The following is a 20,830-nucleotide window of genomic DNA, read 5'->3' as shown; positions in this document are numbered from 1 at the left end:
ATCTGCAGGCAGGAAGGCAGCGGGAGTTGAGGAGAATGGTCAATTGAATACTTCATGCAGAATCCACTGTGACTTTTCTTATTCTTGTGACATGTTTATGTTTCAGCGTTATTGGAAATGAAGTGTAGGAACATATTATTTGTGTGTGATACAGTAAGTCTGCAGACCAAGGACTAAGGTGTAAGTGTTCCAATACATTTGCATTTATCAAATGGCAGATTGCACCGAAAACTTGAAAATGCTCACTCAGTTTCTATTAAGCACACTGCAGGGTTAGATGGTAGATGTTGACTTTACAGGTTGGATGTCCAGAACTCCCATTATCCCAGGACATGTGCAAGCCAGGCAGCAGTGCTGTAGTCTCCATGAACTCCTTCTGTCCTGACATGCCTCAGAGTGTAATGAAATTACACCCCTCAAGGTTTGCTCAGTCTCCAGGAAACTGAGTGTAGTGATACCACTTGCTGTGTAGTTCACATACACCGTATGGCATTTGGGGGAACTTGAGTGAAAGATAGCACTATCTAGTGGCTAGAGCGCTGTTGTCCTAGCCAAGTCACTTAAATTCTATCATCAGCTTCCCTATCTGAGTGAAAGTTAAATATGCTTATGAGAAGGGGTGTCCGCAGCTCTTTGGGATAAGGTTCCATAGTTTTTTTTACATGCTTGAACAATACTTTTCTTAATGTGGTTGTGGTTCATGGCTGGTGCACTTCAGTGCAAAGATAATACAAAGTGCTTGGGGTTTCTGAGACAGAAAAATAGGAAACAATGAAGTTGTTCCAACAAAGTCGCAGAACGTCAGGACTGTCTGCCTTGGCTGAGTCACAAAGCCCATTTTAAACTGATGAGATGGATGCCATAGAAATGTCTGTATCTTGATAAATCTAGTTTTTATGGGACAATCACCACCAGTTTCTTGGTGGCTCTTCTAGCAGCTCCGGTAGGCAATACTGAGTGTCCCCGCTACCCTGAAGAGCCCCGGAGGGGAGATTTCCTTGGAGGTCCTGGCATATGGCACATTCTCTCTACTTGCAGAGGCCAAAGCCCACACAAGGCAAAGGCTTTGCTGTTTCTCCTTAGCTAATACTTGATGAAAAAGGCAACTCCTCTGGTAATGAACTCACGTTGTGTTTGGCAGTTTTTGACCAGAGCTGGTGGGAAGTGCAAGGTCCAAGGGTTTTATAGTCATAGCAATAAAAGCCAGGGCTCATCCAGGGGGGCTGCCCACCACCTTGCTGTCTATGATCCGCTCTGACCGCGCTGGCAGCAGGGGCTGTGCCAACAACTACCAAACTCTGTTTATTCAAAACATTGAGCTGTTTTGTAGTTCAAACACACACATTCCCTGGTAGATTACCTTCAACATAAGGTCTGCTTTACTAGTTCTCAGTTCTTTTGAATTCTCCTGTAAAAAACTCTGTCACACAAATCTTCATCTCTGTAAGAAGCCTGACAGTAGAGTGGGTGTATTGTAGGTACTATCAAAGAACTAATAATTTAAGCTAACACATATTGATATAATGTGTTGTGTTTGCTAAGTTAAAGAAAGGGCATAATTCACAATGTACTCTTATAATTGGTTAAATGCATCAGTGCCTCAAATGTGTTGTTTGCAAATTGTCGAGTATTATAGCTGGAATAAAAATATCACAAAGTAATGTGTATATTTATATTTTCACAATGGAAAAGAAAGGAAATTTCCCCTTTGCTGCTACTAATCAAATTACAGTATATAACATGACTGGAAACCTCTTCTGAAACTAGGCAGCCATATTTTCTGGATAGTAGTTCTAACTCTGAATAAGTTACTTAAGTCTTTAGTATCTCGTAGTCTATCTATTTGTAATATAGGATGATAATACCGTCTTAATTTTATCTGTTGGGATTTAATTAATGTATGGACATTACTTTGAAAAATGCAGGGTGTTGGTTATTGTTTAATAATGTATAGTGTTAGATTTAAAAACTGATGATAGAGAAGCAATAAAAAGCTAACATGCTACCTTGCTTGGACTGCAAATGCCACTTTAAAGTATTACATAAGCAATAGCTTTCTTAATTTTCTACTCCCCAAAATCCATGTAATTATATTTTAAGGTAATAATATGAGCATATGTGTTAAACTCGAAACACAGTATGGAACTCCGCACTGTTCAGAGGGGATTAGGTGAGCAATTATGTAGACTGGAGATAATCTAAGTGAAAGGCTAAATACAGACCTTGGAAAATAGTTTGCCTCAAGTAAAACTGACAGTTGAATTCAATGAAAATTTTGTCAAAGACAACATGTGAGGTTTTGGAAATCTAGATGGTAAGTGCTCCAAGGCATACACCTTGTTTGTAGCGAACACTGTACTGTGAGATATCACTACTTGTACACCTGCTTATATAAGCACTTAAAATTCATCACTAGCTAATAGTCCTTTTGCTCCTGATAGGAAAGTTAATCACATGTAGAAATGTATCCCATCTTAGTAACTCACTGATACCACTTACTCCCTGATACCCAGCTGAGGCATCATGGTGACTACGGCTTCGAAGTTCAAAAGAAAGATGAAGAGCTCAGACTAGCAGCTGTACAGGGCTCCTAGTCCTGCCTCCTTACTGTCACCGTGAGGAGACAGTTGGAACATCTTCCTTAGACCCACAGGTACAGGTAATCGGGATGTAGCCCTTAACCGCTGTAGCAGCCCTGGGTATATCTCCACTGTTTATTTTCTTTGTATTTGCATGGCAACAACTGGCAGTGAAGTTGAATTTGGTGCAGCCCATGTTCTGTAACAGACAGGGACAACCACAGCAGAATGAGAAGCAGCCAGTGCTGCCGAAGCAGGCAGCCAGGGAATTCTAGAGGAGGCTGGGACACAGCAGAGCTCTTTTCCTCCTGCTGTCATAATGCATGGCTAATTATCAGTGCTCTCAGGGGTTTTATTCAGGATGGCAGAGGATACATATTATTTGCATAGATTGGTCAGAAGGAATTAAAACTGTTTGTCTTGTTCTTTAGCTGGGTCCCCCTAATCACTTCCTATCATATAGCACACAGAATATTTTTGTAAGTCATTTGACTCTTTTTTTTGGCGGGTATTCATTTCAAAGAGGTTTTCTAGAGCACAGGTATTTGAATAACTTCCTGTAAATAAATGAATTCTTCTAGCAAGTGAATTCTTGGACTCAGTAGCTGGTTAAGTGTCCTTTAGTGTGTTTAGGAGCAGTGAATCACCATGTTCCTCTTATTATCTCTGTGAATAATGCAAAGTTTGTAACTCTTCAGTAGAAATACGCCTACTCATATCTGGGAGAAGTAATGCTTCTGAAGACAGGGAAGGATCTCTTCTTGCTTTTTCTCTTTACTCTCTCCTCTGTGTTCAGATACCTATGTGAATGGCTGCTTTCTGGAGTAAACTTTCCTCCCACCGTTGCTGCTCCAGCCACACTGACATCCGCTAATGCTCTTTACAAAAGATGATTTCTATTTCTAGCCCGACTAGCAGTCCTGGGAATTAAAGTGCGACCTCTTTCCTGTCAGGATAGTTGCTGGTGAGCACAGCAGTGTCTAATTCAACATGCAACGCAGAGGGGGGGAAGGGAGCCGCCACTCTGGACAAAAAGGGCAGATTTTCATCAGCTCTTTAAAGGAAAAATGTAGCAGCAATTCCTCCCCATGCAAAGCAGAGGATGGAGATGTCATTTGTGACTCAGTAGGTGGCACTCTGTTTCTTGAGTCAGCACCGAGCCGGTGTTCCTGCCTGGGCTTGGTAGAGCAATTGGATTTATGTTTGGTTTTGGTTTTAGCAAGATGTGTTCATTAAAGATCTGTTCTTGTAAGGTTAGGAAGGTTGGCCACGGTGTCTGAGCTGAATTCCATTGCTGGTGAGAATATCCTGGCTCCCTGGCATTTTCAGTTAGATGTGTTTTTATTTTTTGCTTCCTTTCTGTGCACTTTCAGGCAGTGCCTCAGTTCAACCCAGAGCTGGCCGCCTTTCAGCAGAAGCTGAAAACATCCAAAAAGCTTTGTTAATTTAGAGGTGAGGTTGCTCGAGTCTATTTTCTCTTTGACAGTGCAAACACTTGCAGAGCAAGAACAGAAGTTAAGGCTCATGAATGTGGCTTTGAATGCTGGACTGACAGAGTGATGCTGACCGGGCTCACCTCTGCAATTCACTATTTTCTCCCAAATTGGTCGCAATCCTTCCTCAGCTCATGCACTGTAATTGGTTAGACTGCATCACGGAATAGTTTTGAAAAATCAAGGTTTATTTAATTTAAAAAACGACATCCGAAAGCAATATTCCTAGCCTGCTGTTACATTATGCACTAGACAGAACGGAAAGATGATCTAACTTCCTGGTCAAAACCCACAAACTAATACCTACAAAGTGTACATACTCTCAAATCAGCTGAGTGACACTGACAATGCTTAAAGAGCATATATTCTTGAAGCGTCTTTGCCATACATTCTCAGGCGCATCCTGTTACAACTAAATAATATATTAGGAATTAAAAGATCGGAGGTAGCGGTGCATGTTAGGATGTGATTTTCAGATCTAAGAAGCATGCGTAGAGTAGGCTGTAGTATAAAAAACAAGTATGTTTGAACAAGACATCTGGTTTACATAGTGCTGGCTGTTCCCTGTGATGTGAGCTGTTCAGTCACACTGAGTCAACTATAATAAAAGAATGCGTTCATATTTATTAATTTTTTTATGTAGGCTTTTGAAGACAGGAAGAGAAGTGAGAAGAAGACAGGATATTGGAGGAGGATGTCCACGAAATGCGTCTCTGTTAAACTCTTTTGCAAGGGATATGAATAGCTTCAGATCTTGTTAGACTCAAGAATCAAATTCAGGTCCTAACCCTTATTTAGCCTCAGACTTCCATGGACAAATCCCATTCTCTTAATTTTGCCATGCAGCTTCTCTCTCTGCAAGATGGGGATAATGACTCTATCTGTCTCTCATGGGTGCAGCAGAGCCAATTTCATCACTGTCAGCTCTGTGGAATCCCTGGGTGAAAGGAACAACAGAAATACAGAAAACATGGGTTATTAATAGCTGGTGCTTGCCCTTACATACATCACATGCACCGTTAGTCATTCTGGCCAATAATTTACAGGGAGTGAAAAGATGTTCCTCAGTGTAAATACAAAATGACACATGGATGATATTAGACCTCTGAGGTGTTGCGGGCCCTGAGAGGCTATTTAGTCTAAATCCAGTGATGCCACCCTGAGCAGATCATACTTCATATGTGGGTGAAATTAAAATGTGCGGGAGCTGTGGAATCTTAATAGTTAAATTTTAACTTGTAGACAGTTTACATTGTAAAGACGGGTGAACTTCCTGTGCTGGAATTGGTGTGCAGACCAAATTCTTGGTGATTTTCAGCTTTTTCTGCCTGCTTCATAGAGTCCAAAGGTTATCTCCTCCCGGACACCATGGATACCCTTTTATTAGCAGGGGCACATTGGATACAAAAGTTTACCTTCTGGGTTTTGTAAGTGATGGCTTTAAAGGTCAGAACTGAAGGGAGCCCGTGACAATAATCTTGAGTCACTAGTACACCCTTGAGGAGAACTGTGGTTTAAGAAACACATGGCAATGAATTTTAGCACTTCATCTTTGCTTGTCCACATTGCAAACCATGATTCTCTGTAGACAATTCAGCAGTAAGAGCAGACTGGGACTGAAGAGCATGTGTGAAGTGAGTTTGAAGGTCTTAGAACTGGAATAGCAAGGAATGCTGTAAATCAGGATGCAGGACAGCTGGCCGTGGTATGACCAGGCTTGAGTATAAGAGACTGGGGTAGCAGGAAGTGCTACAGTCAGGCAGAAAGCATTTTGCTGGTGTGTGTGTGGGGAAAACATCTTAAATTGTGACCCATCGTAGCCACTGTTGTCATTGTACCCTGTTCCTGCTGAGTACTGAAATCACCAGCCAGCGTAGAAATAAGAGGCAGAAAAATCCCAAGATCTCTGAAGAAAGCCACTTACCTTTACATCTCTGCATGTTTGACCATGTCTGTCTCATTACTTTGAAACTTGGGAAAAATAATTTTCTTCGTGCATATCTCTTTCTGTATCCCCCAAGGCAAATTAAAGATGGCTGGGAAGTTATTTATTTTTGGTAATAATATAGACGCGGCTTCCAGACTTCCTGCTATTGTGCGATTATTTAGATTAATTGACCAGGAAAGCTGCAGCAGCATCTCAGGCCCTTAATAAGGAAGACTGCAACATGGATTTATACAGTATTAACGCATATTACTGTGTAACACGGCCTTGCTTTTAGAAGCATATGGACAAATCTCATTGCTGAGTGTCTACCAGCACCAACTGTACTTTTATACTAAAAGTGAAGGATTGCATGCTACCTTGCCTGCAGGGGCATGGCACCTTGAGAGCAAGAAAGAGATAGTTGATGACATTTTTAGAAACCTCGTTAGTCGATAACTTTGCTCATACTGAAGTCAGTTCCCATCAGCCTCTGCTGAACGTTTCTGAGAATTACTGGTGCGCTGCTGGTTTGTGACCCTGTCTGTACATGTGTAATAGCTGGAATCTTAAATATGCTTTTAGGTGCTTTAAAGTGTCATGTTCTTAATAAGGAGAGAGAATCTATACAGAGAAGGCTTTTAAGGCATATTCTGCCCTTTTTGTTTTCCTGCTGAGAGTTTAACAATTCGGTGTAGTTGCCTTACTATAGTGATACTGTTCTGCAGCAGCTCCGTCTGGTCCAAGGGCCAGGCTTAAGCTGAACAACTCTTACCAAAGCTAGATTTTAAGAATCTTTGAGGCAAATCTGTTTCTTCTAAAACATTTCAGTGATTTTGACTGTAATCTGTCAGACAGATAGAGAAGCAGCATGTGTGTGTCCTTCTGCAGCAAACCCAACAGTTTCCTTTGTTACAACATTGTAAATCCAGAGTCACTCTGTTGACTTCGCTGCTATTGGGATGATTGGTTTAAAGGAAGGCTCAATTCTCTCCCTTGTGTTAACTTGCTGTCGCCTTTTTATTGTCTAGGGAGTTTGGCGTATTTTGTAGTCAAAAGATTAATAATAATATAAACACCATACTAATTTGTATGACTGACTGAAAGAGCCACTGTGGCTTTCTGAATGTTGCAACCTCAGGTTTAAGCGACCAAACCTGATAATCGGTTTGCTGTGTGTACTTTGCTCATTTGCTGTGACAAGTGCATCTCAATACAAATTATTTATGATACCTTACAATATTATAGTAACTGCCCTGTAGTATACAATGCTGAGCTGATGAAATCTTGGCAGTGTGAAATCACAGTATGTTGGCATCTCTACACATGAAACATTTGGAGGGGACTGGAGCACCACTGTGTTGGGCAGTGAGGCTTCTTTGTGAGACTCCTCAACCGAGTATGAGACCCAGAAAAGTTTTTAGTTCTCACTCTGGGTGAGATGTGGCAACGCTGTGTGATTGTGTATCTTTTACACTAATACCCAGTGAAAATCTTAAAAATTTCCAAACAAATCAATTGGGAAATGTGCTCAGACTGTGTGCGCCTTCAAAACAAAAAATGGATGTTGTTGTAAGGCCCACTGGATAGTATTGACTTGCCACTAGAGTGAAGATAAGCTTCTGGGAGACTGTGCTTCATGGAACAGTAGTTAAATGTTGTCGTTGCTTACTTTAGAAATGAAAGATATTTCCAGGCACATGACTGAGCTTTATCGATCATTTCTATAAAACACAGGAATCTATAGTGTGTGGACTAAACTCCTAAAGTCCAGGCTCAGCGTAAGCTTGGCTCAGCAAGAAATCTAAACTGAACGCTGTAGATCACAGCACAGTCTCCAGATCCATCCTCATCCCCATGCTATCAGTGCTGGTTACTTCTAAAGAAAGATCAGGCAGTAGGAGGAATCCTGATGATTTTAACCCCAAATGGCTTTATTGGCACGCGATCTCTGAGGCCTTCCAAATATTTGCTCTCTCTCTTTACCTAGCAGTTGTTGCAGTAACTGCAAGTATGTCAGTCTCTTCTTGGGTGGCTCTGAAGTCCCAGAGTTTTAAAGTGGGCATGTCCAGCCATGTACTCAATTCCTTTCTGAACCCTCTAAACCAGAAGATGAGCGTTCCTATGATATTAAGTACTTAATTAGCACCTTGTGCACTCTGAGTACATCAGGCAGACTAGCAGAGCGTAGGGAATGAATGACAGTAGTTCTATTGCCCTGGGTTCCCTGATCTCCCACTCTATAGCTGATCTCACCTGTCTCTGTCTTGCTGTCCAGGTTTTATTGGGATTTGACCATGCTGCTCCTGATGGTAGGGAACCTGATCATCATCCCTGTGGGCATCACTTTCTTCAAGGATGAAAACACTACCCCATGGATTGTCTTCAATGTGGTTTCGGACACGTTCTTCCTTATCGACCTTGTCCTCAACTTCCGAACAGGCATTGTGGTGGAGGACAACACAGAGATCATCCTAGACCCACAGAGGATCAAGATGAAATACCTGAAGAGCTGGTTTGTGGTGGATTTTATCTCCTCCATCCCTGTGGACTATATCTTCCTGATTGTTGAAACCCGCATTGATTCGGAGGTGTACAAGACAGCCCGGGCACTGCGCATCGTGCGCTTCACTAAGATCCTCAGCCTCCTGCGGCTGCTGCGGCTCTCCCGGCTCATCCGCTATATTCATCAGTGGGAAGAGGTGAGCAGAGGCTGTGATGCACTTGCGTCCTAAATCTTTTCTCCACTTATGCTCGCATTACACAAAAGTGCTTTCTTTGAACGCCCATTCTCTTACTTTATGCCAGTGTGAATGCTAAAGAATTGTGTCTTGAGTCTAATGCTTTGATTTTAGCAGGTTCCCGAGAGGGCCTTCAGCATATTGTTACGTAGTCACTTGAGGCTGTACTATCTGCTTCACGATCGTAATATATATAATCTGTGGAGATGATGCGTGGGCTGGGAGGAGAGTAAGTACAGGTGGACCCCTTGCAGGAAGCGTGTAGTTAAAGAGCTGCCTGTGAGGGGAGCAGTTAGCCAGGCGGCAGGGTCTTGCCCTCTCAGAGTCCCAAAAGGTCCAGAGACAGCTCAGAGGAAAGATCTAGAGACAGCTGATTCACAGAACCTGTGGCGTTTGTTTACCCAAGCATCTTCTTTTACATGCTTATCTCTTGAATAAATGACTTGGTGATGTGTTTATAACCTTCTTGCTTTCTAAATTCTCTGACGCTATGTTAAGGGGAAGAGGAAAGAAGAGCAATCTGCAGACAAATAGGGTCTGTTTAAAGACAGCCAGGTCTGGGGAAAGGCAAGGGCTCCACTACCCCTGGCCCCTGTGGCGTTCCCAGGGGAGTTCCAATACTGAGGGTGAGTTGTCAGCCTAATGGGAGTGAAGCCACAACCTTAGAAGGAGCTTGAAAATTGGTTATTTTTTACTGTCTCTGTGCTCTCCAAAGCAGAGAGAAAGCTCCCTGCAGCTTTCTCCACGTGTCAGGAGGATATTTTCAGGAGAGGGAAAGCTGGTCAAGGAAATTTAATCTTCCTCCCCATACTTTCTCCTCTGCTTTGGAGCAGAGCCTGATGCAGAGCATGATCTAATGCAGAGTGTGCTCCTGGGAATGTGAAGGGAAAGCAGCCATGCAAGTCATGGCTAGATTGCACCGAGCTGTCAGAACACTAATTCATGACAGAGCTGAACGGTTTCCTCCTCCCAGCATCATAGACTCAGAGGGAGAGCACTGGTGCATACTTTACAAATCTCAGGCTTCATCTTTGTGGTGGTATAATTTGTGAATGCTTCGCTTACAGCAGAGCGTAATGCCTTGTTGAAATTTGGGACGAGATTGTGCAAGGTGCTGTACAGAGGTACAGGGAGAGACGGCTACAGCCCTGAAGAATTCACTACTAGGTTAATTTGCTTCATAGCACAGGCAGGCAGGAAGTGCATAGAGAGGTGAAGATAAATAAAGCAGAAGTGTCTTTCCCGGTGTGACTCAGTAAGTCAGAGACTGAGCAGAGCAATGAAATATCTCCAGGTCTGTTGTCTTGTCCCTTGGTTGCATTGTTTCTCTGTCCTCTAATCCGAGAACACTCCGGAGAGGCGAGCTGGTGGTTTAGGCTGTTTATTGTCAAAGTAGCTCCTTCATACAGATTTACATGTAGCCACAGCAGTGCAGAGCTCCGTGCTCGCTTGTCTCTGCTCTGTGACTTCCTTGCCATAACGTGGTTGAAGAGGATTTAAGTATATTTGCTGTTGATTGTACTGAATTTGTTTTAAAAACTAATGAAATGAAAGCAAATCAGTGCCCTTTCCCTGTCTTGCTTCTCGTACAGTTTCATTGAGCAGCCATTTCTATTTTCAGTCTCGTAATACAAATCGGTGGGGTGTTTTGCCCTTTTGCTGGCTGTCATGGGTACTGGGGGACAGCACAGCCAGGCGCTCTCAGGATCCCCCCTGAAGAACGGACTCCCTAGAGTGATGCAGTGCTGCAAGTGGAAGGGACAGATGGTGTTGGATTGCAGTTTGAGACTGCAATGCAGACTCTGTTATGCATTGCAGAGCCCAGCAGAGCAAACATGATAGTCTTTTTTTCAAACAGGGCTCAACCCAAGCAGCAGTTTCCCGGAGCGAGTATGACACTAGGAGGTTTTCCACCTTCTCAAACGGGGGAGGGAAGCAGAGAGAAGGGGTGATCCCTTGTCGTTGGTGCAGTGCATGCTACAAAGCCACAAGGAGATGGGGAAGAGAAGTGCTGCTTCATCTTTGCGTGGGAGTAAATGGTTGTGCACCCTGGAACCACGCTGACAGTTCTTTCTTCGTCTTACTCTGAAGTGCCTACAGATGATCCATCTCTGAAAGTTCACAGTAATCTTTCCACATAGCACAAATCAGCAGTGGTGATCTGGAAGTGTTAATTCCTGTGGGATGGAGCAGTGTTGGACGAGTCTTACCCTGGGTGTACGTAAGGGGCAGGTTGCTGTGCAGAGTTAAAGAAAGAGGAGGACTGTTGGGAGCGGGGTTGCTGAAGAATTCTGTTCTCCTTTGCTCCCCTACACTGTCCCACTCCCACTCTTGTCTGCTAGGTAGTACCCTTCTTTCATAGGCTCTTTGCATATAACTGGATAAACTAAAAAGGTCTTGTGAGTAGGGCACGCTGGTCCACCAGAGAAGAGTATGTGTGCGAACTACAGTAGGGCAGTCTGAGGCAGAATTAACAGAGGTGGATGCACTAGTCAGAGAGGGAGCATGCTGCGTTGTGTCTGGATGGAGCATCCAGGCTCACCTGTACTGAGCTTATGCAGTGACTTGATGGAGCAATCGCTGCTGCCATGGGAAACTTAACTCCTTCCTTATTATTAGTGCTGAGACTTCAGGTCCTGCATGAGGAGGAGAGGGGGATCCAATATACACAGAGATGTTAATCTACTTACTCTGCCTCCTAGATGAACATTACATCTGTGCGTTAGCATAACTCTGAGTGAGTACAGGGGTAAGTGGTCACTTCCTGAGTTCACAGCGAGCCTCTCCGTTTCTTCCCCTGCAATTGTCCATGCTCTGCATGAATTTATCACTCACCCTGCAGTGAGGAGAGAGCAGCCTTCTCTAAGGCTGCAATGCTGTAAAACAGCCAGCCACTCATCAGTTCCAGATCAATGCTAGTCATGAGTCTGTGGGCTCGAGAGTCAGTGGTTTGAAGTGCCTGCACCATTCTGGTTCAGCAGCAAACTACTCTGACATCCTCCCCCAGATCTGAAACAAGTGCTTTGGGGACTACAGCTGGGCAAACACCCTAAAGAAAAAAAAAAACAAAACAAAAAACACCAAAAACCAGAAAAAAAAAAACACCAAAACCCCCAATCTAATGCACTCATGTTCACTGGAGTACAAAAATAAACTTAATTCCAAATGTAGCAGTTTCATTTGCATTATCCATTTTGCATGAGTGGTCCAATGAATGAATTTACCAGTAGGGCAGAATATGAATAGAGTCTTTTTGAAGTGCCTGCCATATCTACCCTGCAGTAGGAAGCTTGATTGCAATGTAGGAAGGCGTATTCACCCTGACTGGAGCCTAACTTGCCTGAATATCGTATTAGAAACTTCAGTGTCTGGTAGTTACCAAGTCATAAAGCAGAGATCCAGGAGGGCTGGCACGGTCTGTGCCTGGAGCTCTACTGCCAGGGTTAGAATGAACAGGGGTACTCCAGTCATGCCTTGGTCGTACCCAGGGCTCCTGTCATCTTGGCCTTTGAGCCACTCCAACAGCTCTGCAGGGTATCTGTGTTGGTCTGTGGTTCTTGACCATGTGAACACAGAGGCACATTGTCGCTCACAGAGTCAGGGAGTTGGGCCTGCACACTGTTGTCTCTGAGAAACTGTTCAGAAAAACCAGACTCTGAACATTAGCATCCTACAAAGCTTGTCCCAAGGTCACCCAGCAGAAAGAATAAAAGCAGAATAACACCATGTAACCCATATACCCAGGCAAACTGAACCAATACAGTTCAGATTGTGAGTGTTAAACAAAAACCACTCTTTAGGTTTTCATAGGCAAAACTGATTGATTTTTTTTTTCTAAGAGCAATTTTTTGCTGAGCTTTCCCTATTTTATGCACAGCATCTACCCCCATGTTTGGTGCAAGGATGCAGTAACCTGTATTTAAGATCAAACTATTTTGACTTATGAGTAAGGAACATTTATTGGGACAACTGTAAATTCCTACTCCTATAAATTGGTTTCCAAATAGCACATAGGCTTAGATAACCAAAATACTATGATTTCAGAATCTATGTGAGGGATTATGATGGGAAGGAAAGTAACTAACTGCTTTTGATATATATCACAATGATAAGATTATCATGAGAGGATTTTATCAGATTTTTGTCAGAAAAAAATTACAGTTTTCAATTTTGGCAGCTGAAACTTGAAGAAAAGGACAATTCAGTGATTTTCAAACTATTGCATCAATGAAAACTTGAAAACTTTCCTTTTCTTCTCTTGAGTTTCCATATTGCACAGAAGTTTTAGAATGTAGGGAATGAATCTTATCAGGTTGGTTACTGGCCACAGAATACATCATCCTAAAGATGACATCGCTTTAAGAGGTTTCACAGATATTCAGAAAAACTGATTCAAATGCTGGAGGACTCATGTGTAAGGACTAGGAGAGAGCTTCCAAAGACTGTAAGAATATGTCTCCCAATTGATTTTCATTTTGATTTGAACAGCTAATTCCCTTAATTTCTTCTGACCTATTTGTAGCCTTCCTTAAATTAAATTAAAATAACGTGGCTAGTGGCCTGGGGGGATGTAATGTTAGGATAAATCCATAACTGGATCCTGAGAGGGGAGGAGCTGGGCAAAATGATTGTTCTCAAGTAGCACAGCAGGGTCCCATTCTATGAGCAGTTCAAAATAGCTTAGCAGATTTTTTATCGATATGATTTGCAATTCTGTCATGTTAAATGGCAAGGCAGACCCATGAGAGTAACTCGTTAAAACCTCTGGCCACCCTTGAGTAAAATCAGATTCAACAAACACTGGTAATGTGGCCGGGAGGGGGAAAATGGGCTGGATTTCTTCCTAAATTTGCATTACCTCATTTCTGAAGGCAGCATTATCAAGCATTTGTCTTTAATGTCATTACAGGAGCTTATTAGAACCATAATGCAAGTTGAAGTAATTTGCATTCTCACTGCACAAAGTGACCCAAAACTCGAACATCTTTTCCTATTAGAGAAAATCTCGGTTGCGCTGAAGTCAATGGCAAAAAACTCTTGTTGACATATTAGAAGAAGGTCGTTCAAGATTTTACCACAGCCATTTACACTGAACTGCTTTCACTTGTGCAGCACAATATCCTTGCGGAGGGAGGACAGACAGCAGAAGGGAACAGATGTTCTCCATTCCTGTACAGACATTGAGTTTTCCCTCACTTGCCCATGGGCAGCTAGTGATCCATCCCCCTCCCTGTGCCATGTTACCTATCAGGAGAAAGAAACCTAAAAAAGTATGTTGGTGGAGTTTGTCTTCAGCAGGAATTTCTACTGCTATAATGCAAATTAAGCTTTCTACCTGAGCAATGGGAATACAGTTTCAAAGAGAGTATCATAAAAAATGGGTTATAATGAATTATAAGGAGCCAGGCAAATATTTGAATAGCTGAGCAGCTACAGAGGTTGCCATAAAAAGGAAAAAGCCTTTTATTTTTTTTTTACAGTCACCTTCTGGCAGTGCTTAATGTGTCTTCTGTCAACAGGACGGTATGATGGGGGAATAGATAGCTTGAGGGGTTGGGATTAGGGCACAGAGCCATTTGTCTCTAGGTCAGTAGTTCAGATCCAGCTTGTAGCAAGTGAAAGTCATTTACCATCTCATGGATGTTTTTTCTCCAATCTGTTCTTAGTAGACAGGTGCCTGTGTGACAAAATCACCTAGGGGACTGGCGCTGGTAAACCTCAGGTTCCCTGCAGCAGAAGCAATGGGGTTAAATTCCCTCACACATCTGAAGCGGTCTCCACTGACCAGGGTGTAAGATGTGTTAATAAGAGGGTCTTGCCTGTGCCCAGCCTCTGGTTCTCTGTGTCACAAGGGCTGTCAGTCTGGGCTTTTATGCAGGGATGGAATTATAAAGGTTTTCAAAAGAGAGAGGCTGATCTCTTAATGATCTCTAATCACTGTGATTGCTGGTTGCTGCTCCAGCCTTTCATTTTCCTCTTCCCTCAGACTCCTCCCAGCGTACTCCTTACGTGTCCCTTCACTGGGCACTGTGGTAAGTTTGCCTTTCTCTTGGGGAGCTCACGTCTCTGTATTTCCCTGCCAGCACCAGCTGCCTGCAGCTCAATGCCCATATCTTGCCAGCTGCCTGTCATTTTTCTTGAGGCCATTGTTTCTGGAGGGGGGGTTCTGGCAGGCTTTATTATTCCTGTTGTGTTACAATAACAGAGGGTCCTCAAAGGAGAAGTGCTGGAGTCTGGCATGAGGAGATTCTTCCTGCAATCAGTATCATTTTCTAAGATTTAATACCACTGAGGCTTCGCACTTTATTGATGAGGCACGCTCCAGCTGCAGCGATGCAGGGACCCTGGGCCCTCACATATTGACACAGCCTGCCATGTTGCTGCCATATAGCATCATGGCATGCTTATGGAGGGTGTTGTGACCTACATCAAGTACATCTGTAACAGGGAGAAGGGTCTGGAGAACCCTGTACTCTGACTGCAAAGCTTAAAGAAAACTTTTGGGAGTCTTCTAAATCACAGAAAAATCCTGTGAGCTCAGGAACCAGCAAGGGCAGTGTCCAGTTCCCTTAGATGGGTAGGAACAGAGATTTACTCCTCAGTAGGGCTGTGCCCCATAGAAGAAGCACCGTGAAGGCCAGCGTGAAAGGTCTGTACCCTCCATGGGCCTGGGCTTGGACACCTCTGGTTGTGTATGTGCCGTAACCAGCCTGCACAGTGCTCTGCATAGCCAGGGCCCAGCCTTGAGGCAATAGATCGTACGGTGTATATGTGATGTACATATATATAGTGCTGGTGTTAGGAACAGCTGATACAGCTTTTGAAGCCATTCAGAGGGAGATTCCCATTACCATTTGAGTTGCTGACCCAATGCCAAACCTGTTTTTGTCTTTTAGCAGTATGGGAATCAAGTTCTGCCAAACTCACCCAATACTTTAAGGCCAGTGTGTCTAAGGTACATTAGCCTTGGCAAGTGGTAGCAAATGAATTGCTCCTCTCATTGAAGCTTCTTCCAGGAAGGCACTATTGATTGCATTCATATCAAGTGAAAAACTTTAATGAGGTAGCTGAAGAGAACAGCATTTCCTTGCCTCTCTTTTTGTATTTAGCAAGATGGGGTTGGAAAGGAACGTGCCGAATCTGTAAGTTGTGTGAATGAAGCAGGAGCTTGGCCCAAATTTGACTATGGAAAAAAAGAATCAAGTTGGTTAGTGGGAGAGGAAGAAGAGGGGATTTGGGGGTTTAAGGGGGAGCACATCAGCATGGAGTTGCTTTTTGCCAAAAGAGAGATTGAAGTCAGTTACTTCATCTTCCCACAGAGCATCCTGATGTGCTCTGAGCCAGTCACTGGGCACGGGGAAGTGCCAGATGGGGACCTGAACAGCTGCTCCTGCTGGAGTTGGAGTGAAAGGGACAGCAAAGCTCTGCTAGCAGGAGGAGAAAAATACCTCACTCACTAGCAAAATTAAGCGTTTAGATTCTGGAAAAGAATTTGTGTCTGAGCAGCTCTTTAGATGCGTGTGTGGTTTCTTCTGTCTGGTTTGCTTTGCTTGTCTGCCCCCTTGAAGCTGATGGGCACTCAGAGGCACAACTGGACACCAGAGGCAGTGGGTACCTGCCTAGTCCATTTTATTCCAGTAAGTGGATAGGGCTGGTGGGAGAGAACAACCAGTTATTAATAGGCCTCATTGTCTGTAGACACAACACCCTGTGGCAAGTGCTGTTGTGTTGTGGAGCTCAAGGCAGAGCAGAAGCCTGAACCGCTCTCCCAGACAAAGCTCACTAGGATGGAGCGCAGTATTCAGACCTCAGGCTCCAGCACCACTGCTAGATAATACTGTGAGTTGAAGAATTCATACGCATTGCCATGCAAACAAGGTAGCCGAAGGCAAGCTCTTGCCTTTCAAAGGTGGTGTGCACTGAGCAAGGGGGATAGAGCAACGTCAGACATGCAGAAAGGTCAGGACCCATCCTGCTGGTGGGGCTATACAAGGGCCTAACTGTCTGGAAGGGCCTCACCCTAGCCAGACTGGCTGGGGAAAGAAGGAATGCTCTTCGACAGGGCAGCAAAACCCAAGGCCAAGCTTTGGCTCTGAGCAATTCTCACTTCCACTTGAGAGAAAACGTTGCCAGCTACAATGCAGGACTCTGCAACACACCATGTGTAGGGCACCAGAGTTGGAAAGCCCCAGCCCTGAGAACATGTTTGGTTTTCACCCTGTTCTCTTCTTGCCAGAAATATGCTAATGCAATGCAAAACAGCTTTACTTTCCCCACTAGTTTGAGGTGAAAGGAAGAAGTCTTTTCTTGGGAAGGACAAGCTTCACTCCTGAGCACAAAGAGGTGCGAAGGTTTAATGGGCAAGAGCCTTATTGATGAAGTTATTTTCTGAGCACCGCTGTGAAAAGAGCTGTTTCGAAGACAGTTTCAGGACATGCAATTATCCAGTTTGCCAGCTTAATGCATTCAACTTAACCTCATTTTTATGAAGCAGAAATCAATGTGGTAACTTTTTCAGAGCTGAGAGATGACATTTTATTCTTGCTTCTCTCATAAGGATGCATATTTTTAAGCTTCCTCTTCTACTTTAACTCCTCCCTCTCCCAGTTTTGATTAAGCAGGAATACCCCAAGGGCTAGAGGAAAGGGTGAGGCAATTTCCACATTCCCAGAGTCACAATAGAATGGAAGATGTTTCTGAAATCTCTTTGCCATACACAGCAAAATTTTCCTTATTGCCTTCTTGGAAAAGGACTTGGAAGTACCTCTATGACTTCAAGAACCATTTTATTGATTTCATTCCAGCACTGCTTCACCAGGGAAGAATTCTCATTTGTTGTTGACAGTGCTGATCTCCACCCCAGTTTTTCATTCCAAGGATCGCATGTCCCCTGTTCTCTGCTTTTCCAGAGTCTGTCACCTTCTCTACTCCCCCATGGTGAGGGATATTTTGGTAACTATTCCTGCCTAGTGACTTCTCCCCTTCCTAAGCAAGAAGTCCTGCAGAACAGCAGCTGCCAGAGCTATGAGCTGGATAATCTCTGTCCAGAAGTTCCTCAACAAGAGTGTGCCATAAAATTGAAGAGAGCAGGGTAATGATTGCTTTTGATTAATATGCCACCTCTCCTAACCCTGGCACTTCCTGAAGTCGGTTGCACCACACATATGGTATTTCAGTCTAGTGACAGACGCAAAATCCTTGACTAGACTAAGGATATCCTAGACTAAGGATAAAACTTTAAAACAGAAATCTTCAGCCCCAGCTTACTGTGCTGCCACCTACCCATCATGATTCTCTTATGTTCAAGAAAGTAAAAGTACTTTAGTTTTTTGATTCTTTCAGGTAAATGTGAGTTGTAGCTCTCTCTTCCTCTCCCCAGTCAGTGCCCCGTGATTGGGATTTTTATTATAGAAGTTGACAAAAATGTTTCATTGGTTCCCCTTGTTTCAAGGTTTTTGTAGCGGATTGATGGCAGAATGGTCCCAAAGTGCAGAGCAGCCCAAGCCCGCCCCAAGGCTGCCTGAGCGACTCAGCGTGTGACTCAGCAGTGCTGCCGATGGATGCACTGCAGCATCGGAGGGACGGGTGGTGGCAGCCAGCCACACACTGTGCAGTGCTGAGCTGGGTCAGCTGCAGAGGAGCCTGGACCATGCAGCACTCTCAGTTCTCACCTCAGTGGTTCTCTACACGATCAGGTTGGTCAAGGGCAGAATGCAAGGGCGTATATGTGTAGAGAGGGAAAGGGGAAGGAAGGCTGTGGACTTTGGCTTTTTAACCTAAAGACAAAACTATTTTCCCCGACTGTGTAAAATGGCACTGGTGACTCTATCTGCCTTGGCAGAGCCATGTAGCAGGCAGTTCCCCGCTGAACTGGTGGTGATCGTGTCTTTGCCATTTGCTCATCCACTATTTATGAGGGAGAAACCAGAAATCAGGGAGGGCCTGGTCACGGGAAACATTCTGCCTTTCATGACAGCTGTAAAAAGAAAGTGAGATGTGATCTGAAAACAGAAATACCAGAATTCTTCTTCTAGCTTGTTTCTGGGCTTAGTGTAAGTCACATGACTGTAGTCCGCAATGTTCCTTTCCATAAACTGAAGATAATAATGTAGTCACCTCACAGATCTTAAACAGCTGCAGTTCATTCACGCTTCTGAGGTGCCATTAGGCCTGGGATCTGCTTTGACATAGACCCTGAACAATCCCATTGAGATATGACATAAACATACTTCTCTGCTAAGTACCCTTTGGCGGGTCCTGCCCCCAGGGCTGGGGGGACACTGTTCTTACTGTTCTCTAGAAACAGAGCCCTAGCCCAATGTGTGACGTACATATCTTTATCTTAGTACACCCTACTGTCTCATGTGGCTTTTCATTAGTCTGTGATGTATCCAATATCCTCTCCCTTGACCTGTTGACTTGGGGTCATCAAGGTAGATGAGCACTGAAGAGGATGGTATGATGGTTACTGTGTATCTTTGATCCCTGAGGGTTAGGAGAGAAGGAGAAAGTTGCGGAATGTGTTTCTCAAGTTTGGATCCAGCCGGGGTAGGTCATCAAGAAAGGATGATGGTCTGTGGAGTGTGCAAGTGGATTTTGAGTTGAAGGAGATGGGCCTGAGGGGAAATCTTGAGGTAAGGAGTGAGTCAAGTGTTGGCCAGGAGCTGAAGATGGCTGAGGACAAATTGGAAAAGAAGTGACTTGGTGCAACAACGCTAGTGGAGGAGAGAGCTGTAACACTGGGCAGTGAGCTCAGGGAGGGGAAGGCACTCTGCAAAACACTGCCCAGATCTGGGATGTGCACAGAGCTGTACCCCAGGGAACAGCTGGGAGTCTGCCCGTAGGATCATGTTAGGTCTGGCTCCACTCTCTGGTGGTGGAGCCTGTGGAGGGTGAACTTTGAGAGAACCTCTTTCTGCGCTGGCAGTGACAAGCAATCAAACAAGCAGCAGCAGTGCTTCCTTGTAAACACTGGGAAGAAACTGTGAGGATAATGTCCCTTAAAGCAGCTGACAGGCCTGCTCTTCCTCAAGTCCCTGGAGGGGGTGGAGAGCAGTTAAGACGCAGCAGCTGTGTTTGGGTTTTGTTTTTTTTTTTTTTCATTTATATATTTATTTTTTTTCACCTAGCAAACTGCCGGGTGTTAATTCCTCTTGATTTGCGGTGTCTCAATGCAGCCCAGTTTGGAGAGGCTGTCCCTCGAATAGGGTTGATTAGACTCCTCTCCAGTATGCATCACCCAAACACCCACTAATTCCACTTTATCCCATCAGTACGACTGGCTTTTCTGATGCTACAAAGAATCAAGCTGAAATTGTGTAGTTATTTATACAAACTCGGTGAAGCCCAAGTCTAGAGCCTTACCATGGCCTTTACCTGCCCTTATGTGCAAGAGGGATATCTGAAGAGTCCATCTAGAGAAAGCTCAGCCAACTGCACACCTCCCAGGGGCTCCCTGCAGGCTGGCAATATCCCCCACATCTTGAGGAGGATATTCTTCTGGTGGCTTTGTGTAAATGTGTTGTAATGAACTGATGAAATTTGGTTATCACATCAGCCCAGCACTTCTTCATTCTCCTTATATCTCCGTCCCTGCCTTGTACGAGAACATCCATGGGAGATGCAAAGTGGAGCCACTAATGAGTCACTGGGAGCTTGTGCCGTGATCACCGCCTTCTCTATTTCCATATTACTCTTTCATGCATCGAAAGGATAAAAAGGGCTGTCATTTGCATAAAGGTGGAGAGGGGAAAAAAATATCTGTGATTGAGGTTGGTTGTGCCTTCTCCAGCAGGCTCTTCCCTTTCCCCACAGGCCTGGCCTGTGGGTGAGCCTTGGCAAAGGTCTGTTACCTGCCAGGATGCCCAAGCATCTTACCCACTGCCTTTTTCAGTCCATAAATCACCTCAAGCTTGTAGGTATGAGGAAGGACAGATAGGAACTTCCCCCTTTAGCTCTCTTCCCTCCAGACCTGAAAGACATGTTTGTGTGTTGTCTCGAGCATAAGGCAGACCCAGTCCAGCTCTGGAATGTGAAAGCAGGCCAGCAGGGTGGGAGGAAAGCAGAACGAAGAGGGCTTCTGTGAAATGAGAC

The 20,830-nt window shown here is 44.2% G+C and overlaps 1 protein-coding gene across 1 annotated transcript in view; it reads left to right on the top strand.

Annotated features, from left to right (window-relative positions):
- The window catches only part of HCN4 (hyperpolarization activated cyclic nucleotide gated potassium channel 4), a gene marked incomplete at both ends in the record, with an annotated part of 105,126 nt that overhangs the window by 23,232 nt on the left and 61,064 nt on the right, over window positions 1-20,830 (top strand). The window contains one exon of the mRNA XM_082488723.1: window positions 8,275-8,698. Coding sequence (XP_082344849.1) covers window positions 8,275-8,698 — 424 coding nt within the window. The remainder of the gene's footprint in view (window positions 1-8,274; window positions 8,699-20,830) is intronic.

This window comes from Vanellus vanellus, assembly GCF_965231255.1.
Source record: "Vanellus vanellus genome assembly, chromosome: 11".
Taxonomy (NCBI): Eukaryota; Metazoa; Chordata; class Aves; order Charadriiformes; family Charadriidae; genus Vanellus; species Vanellus vanellus.
The sequence above is the reverse complement of the archived record's forward strand: the minus strand, read 5'-3'. Positions and strand labels throughout refer to the sequence as shown.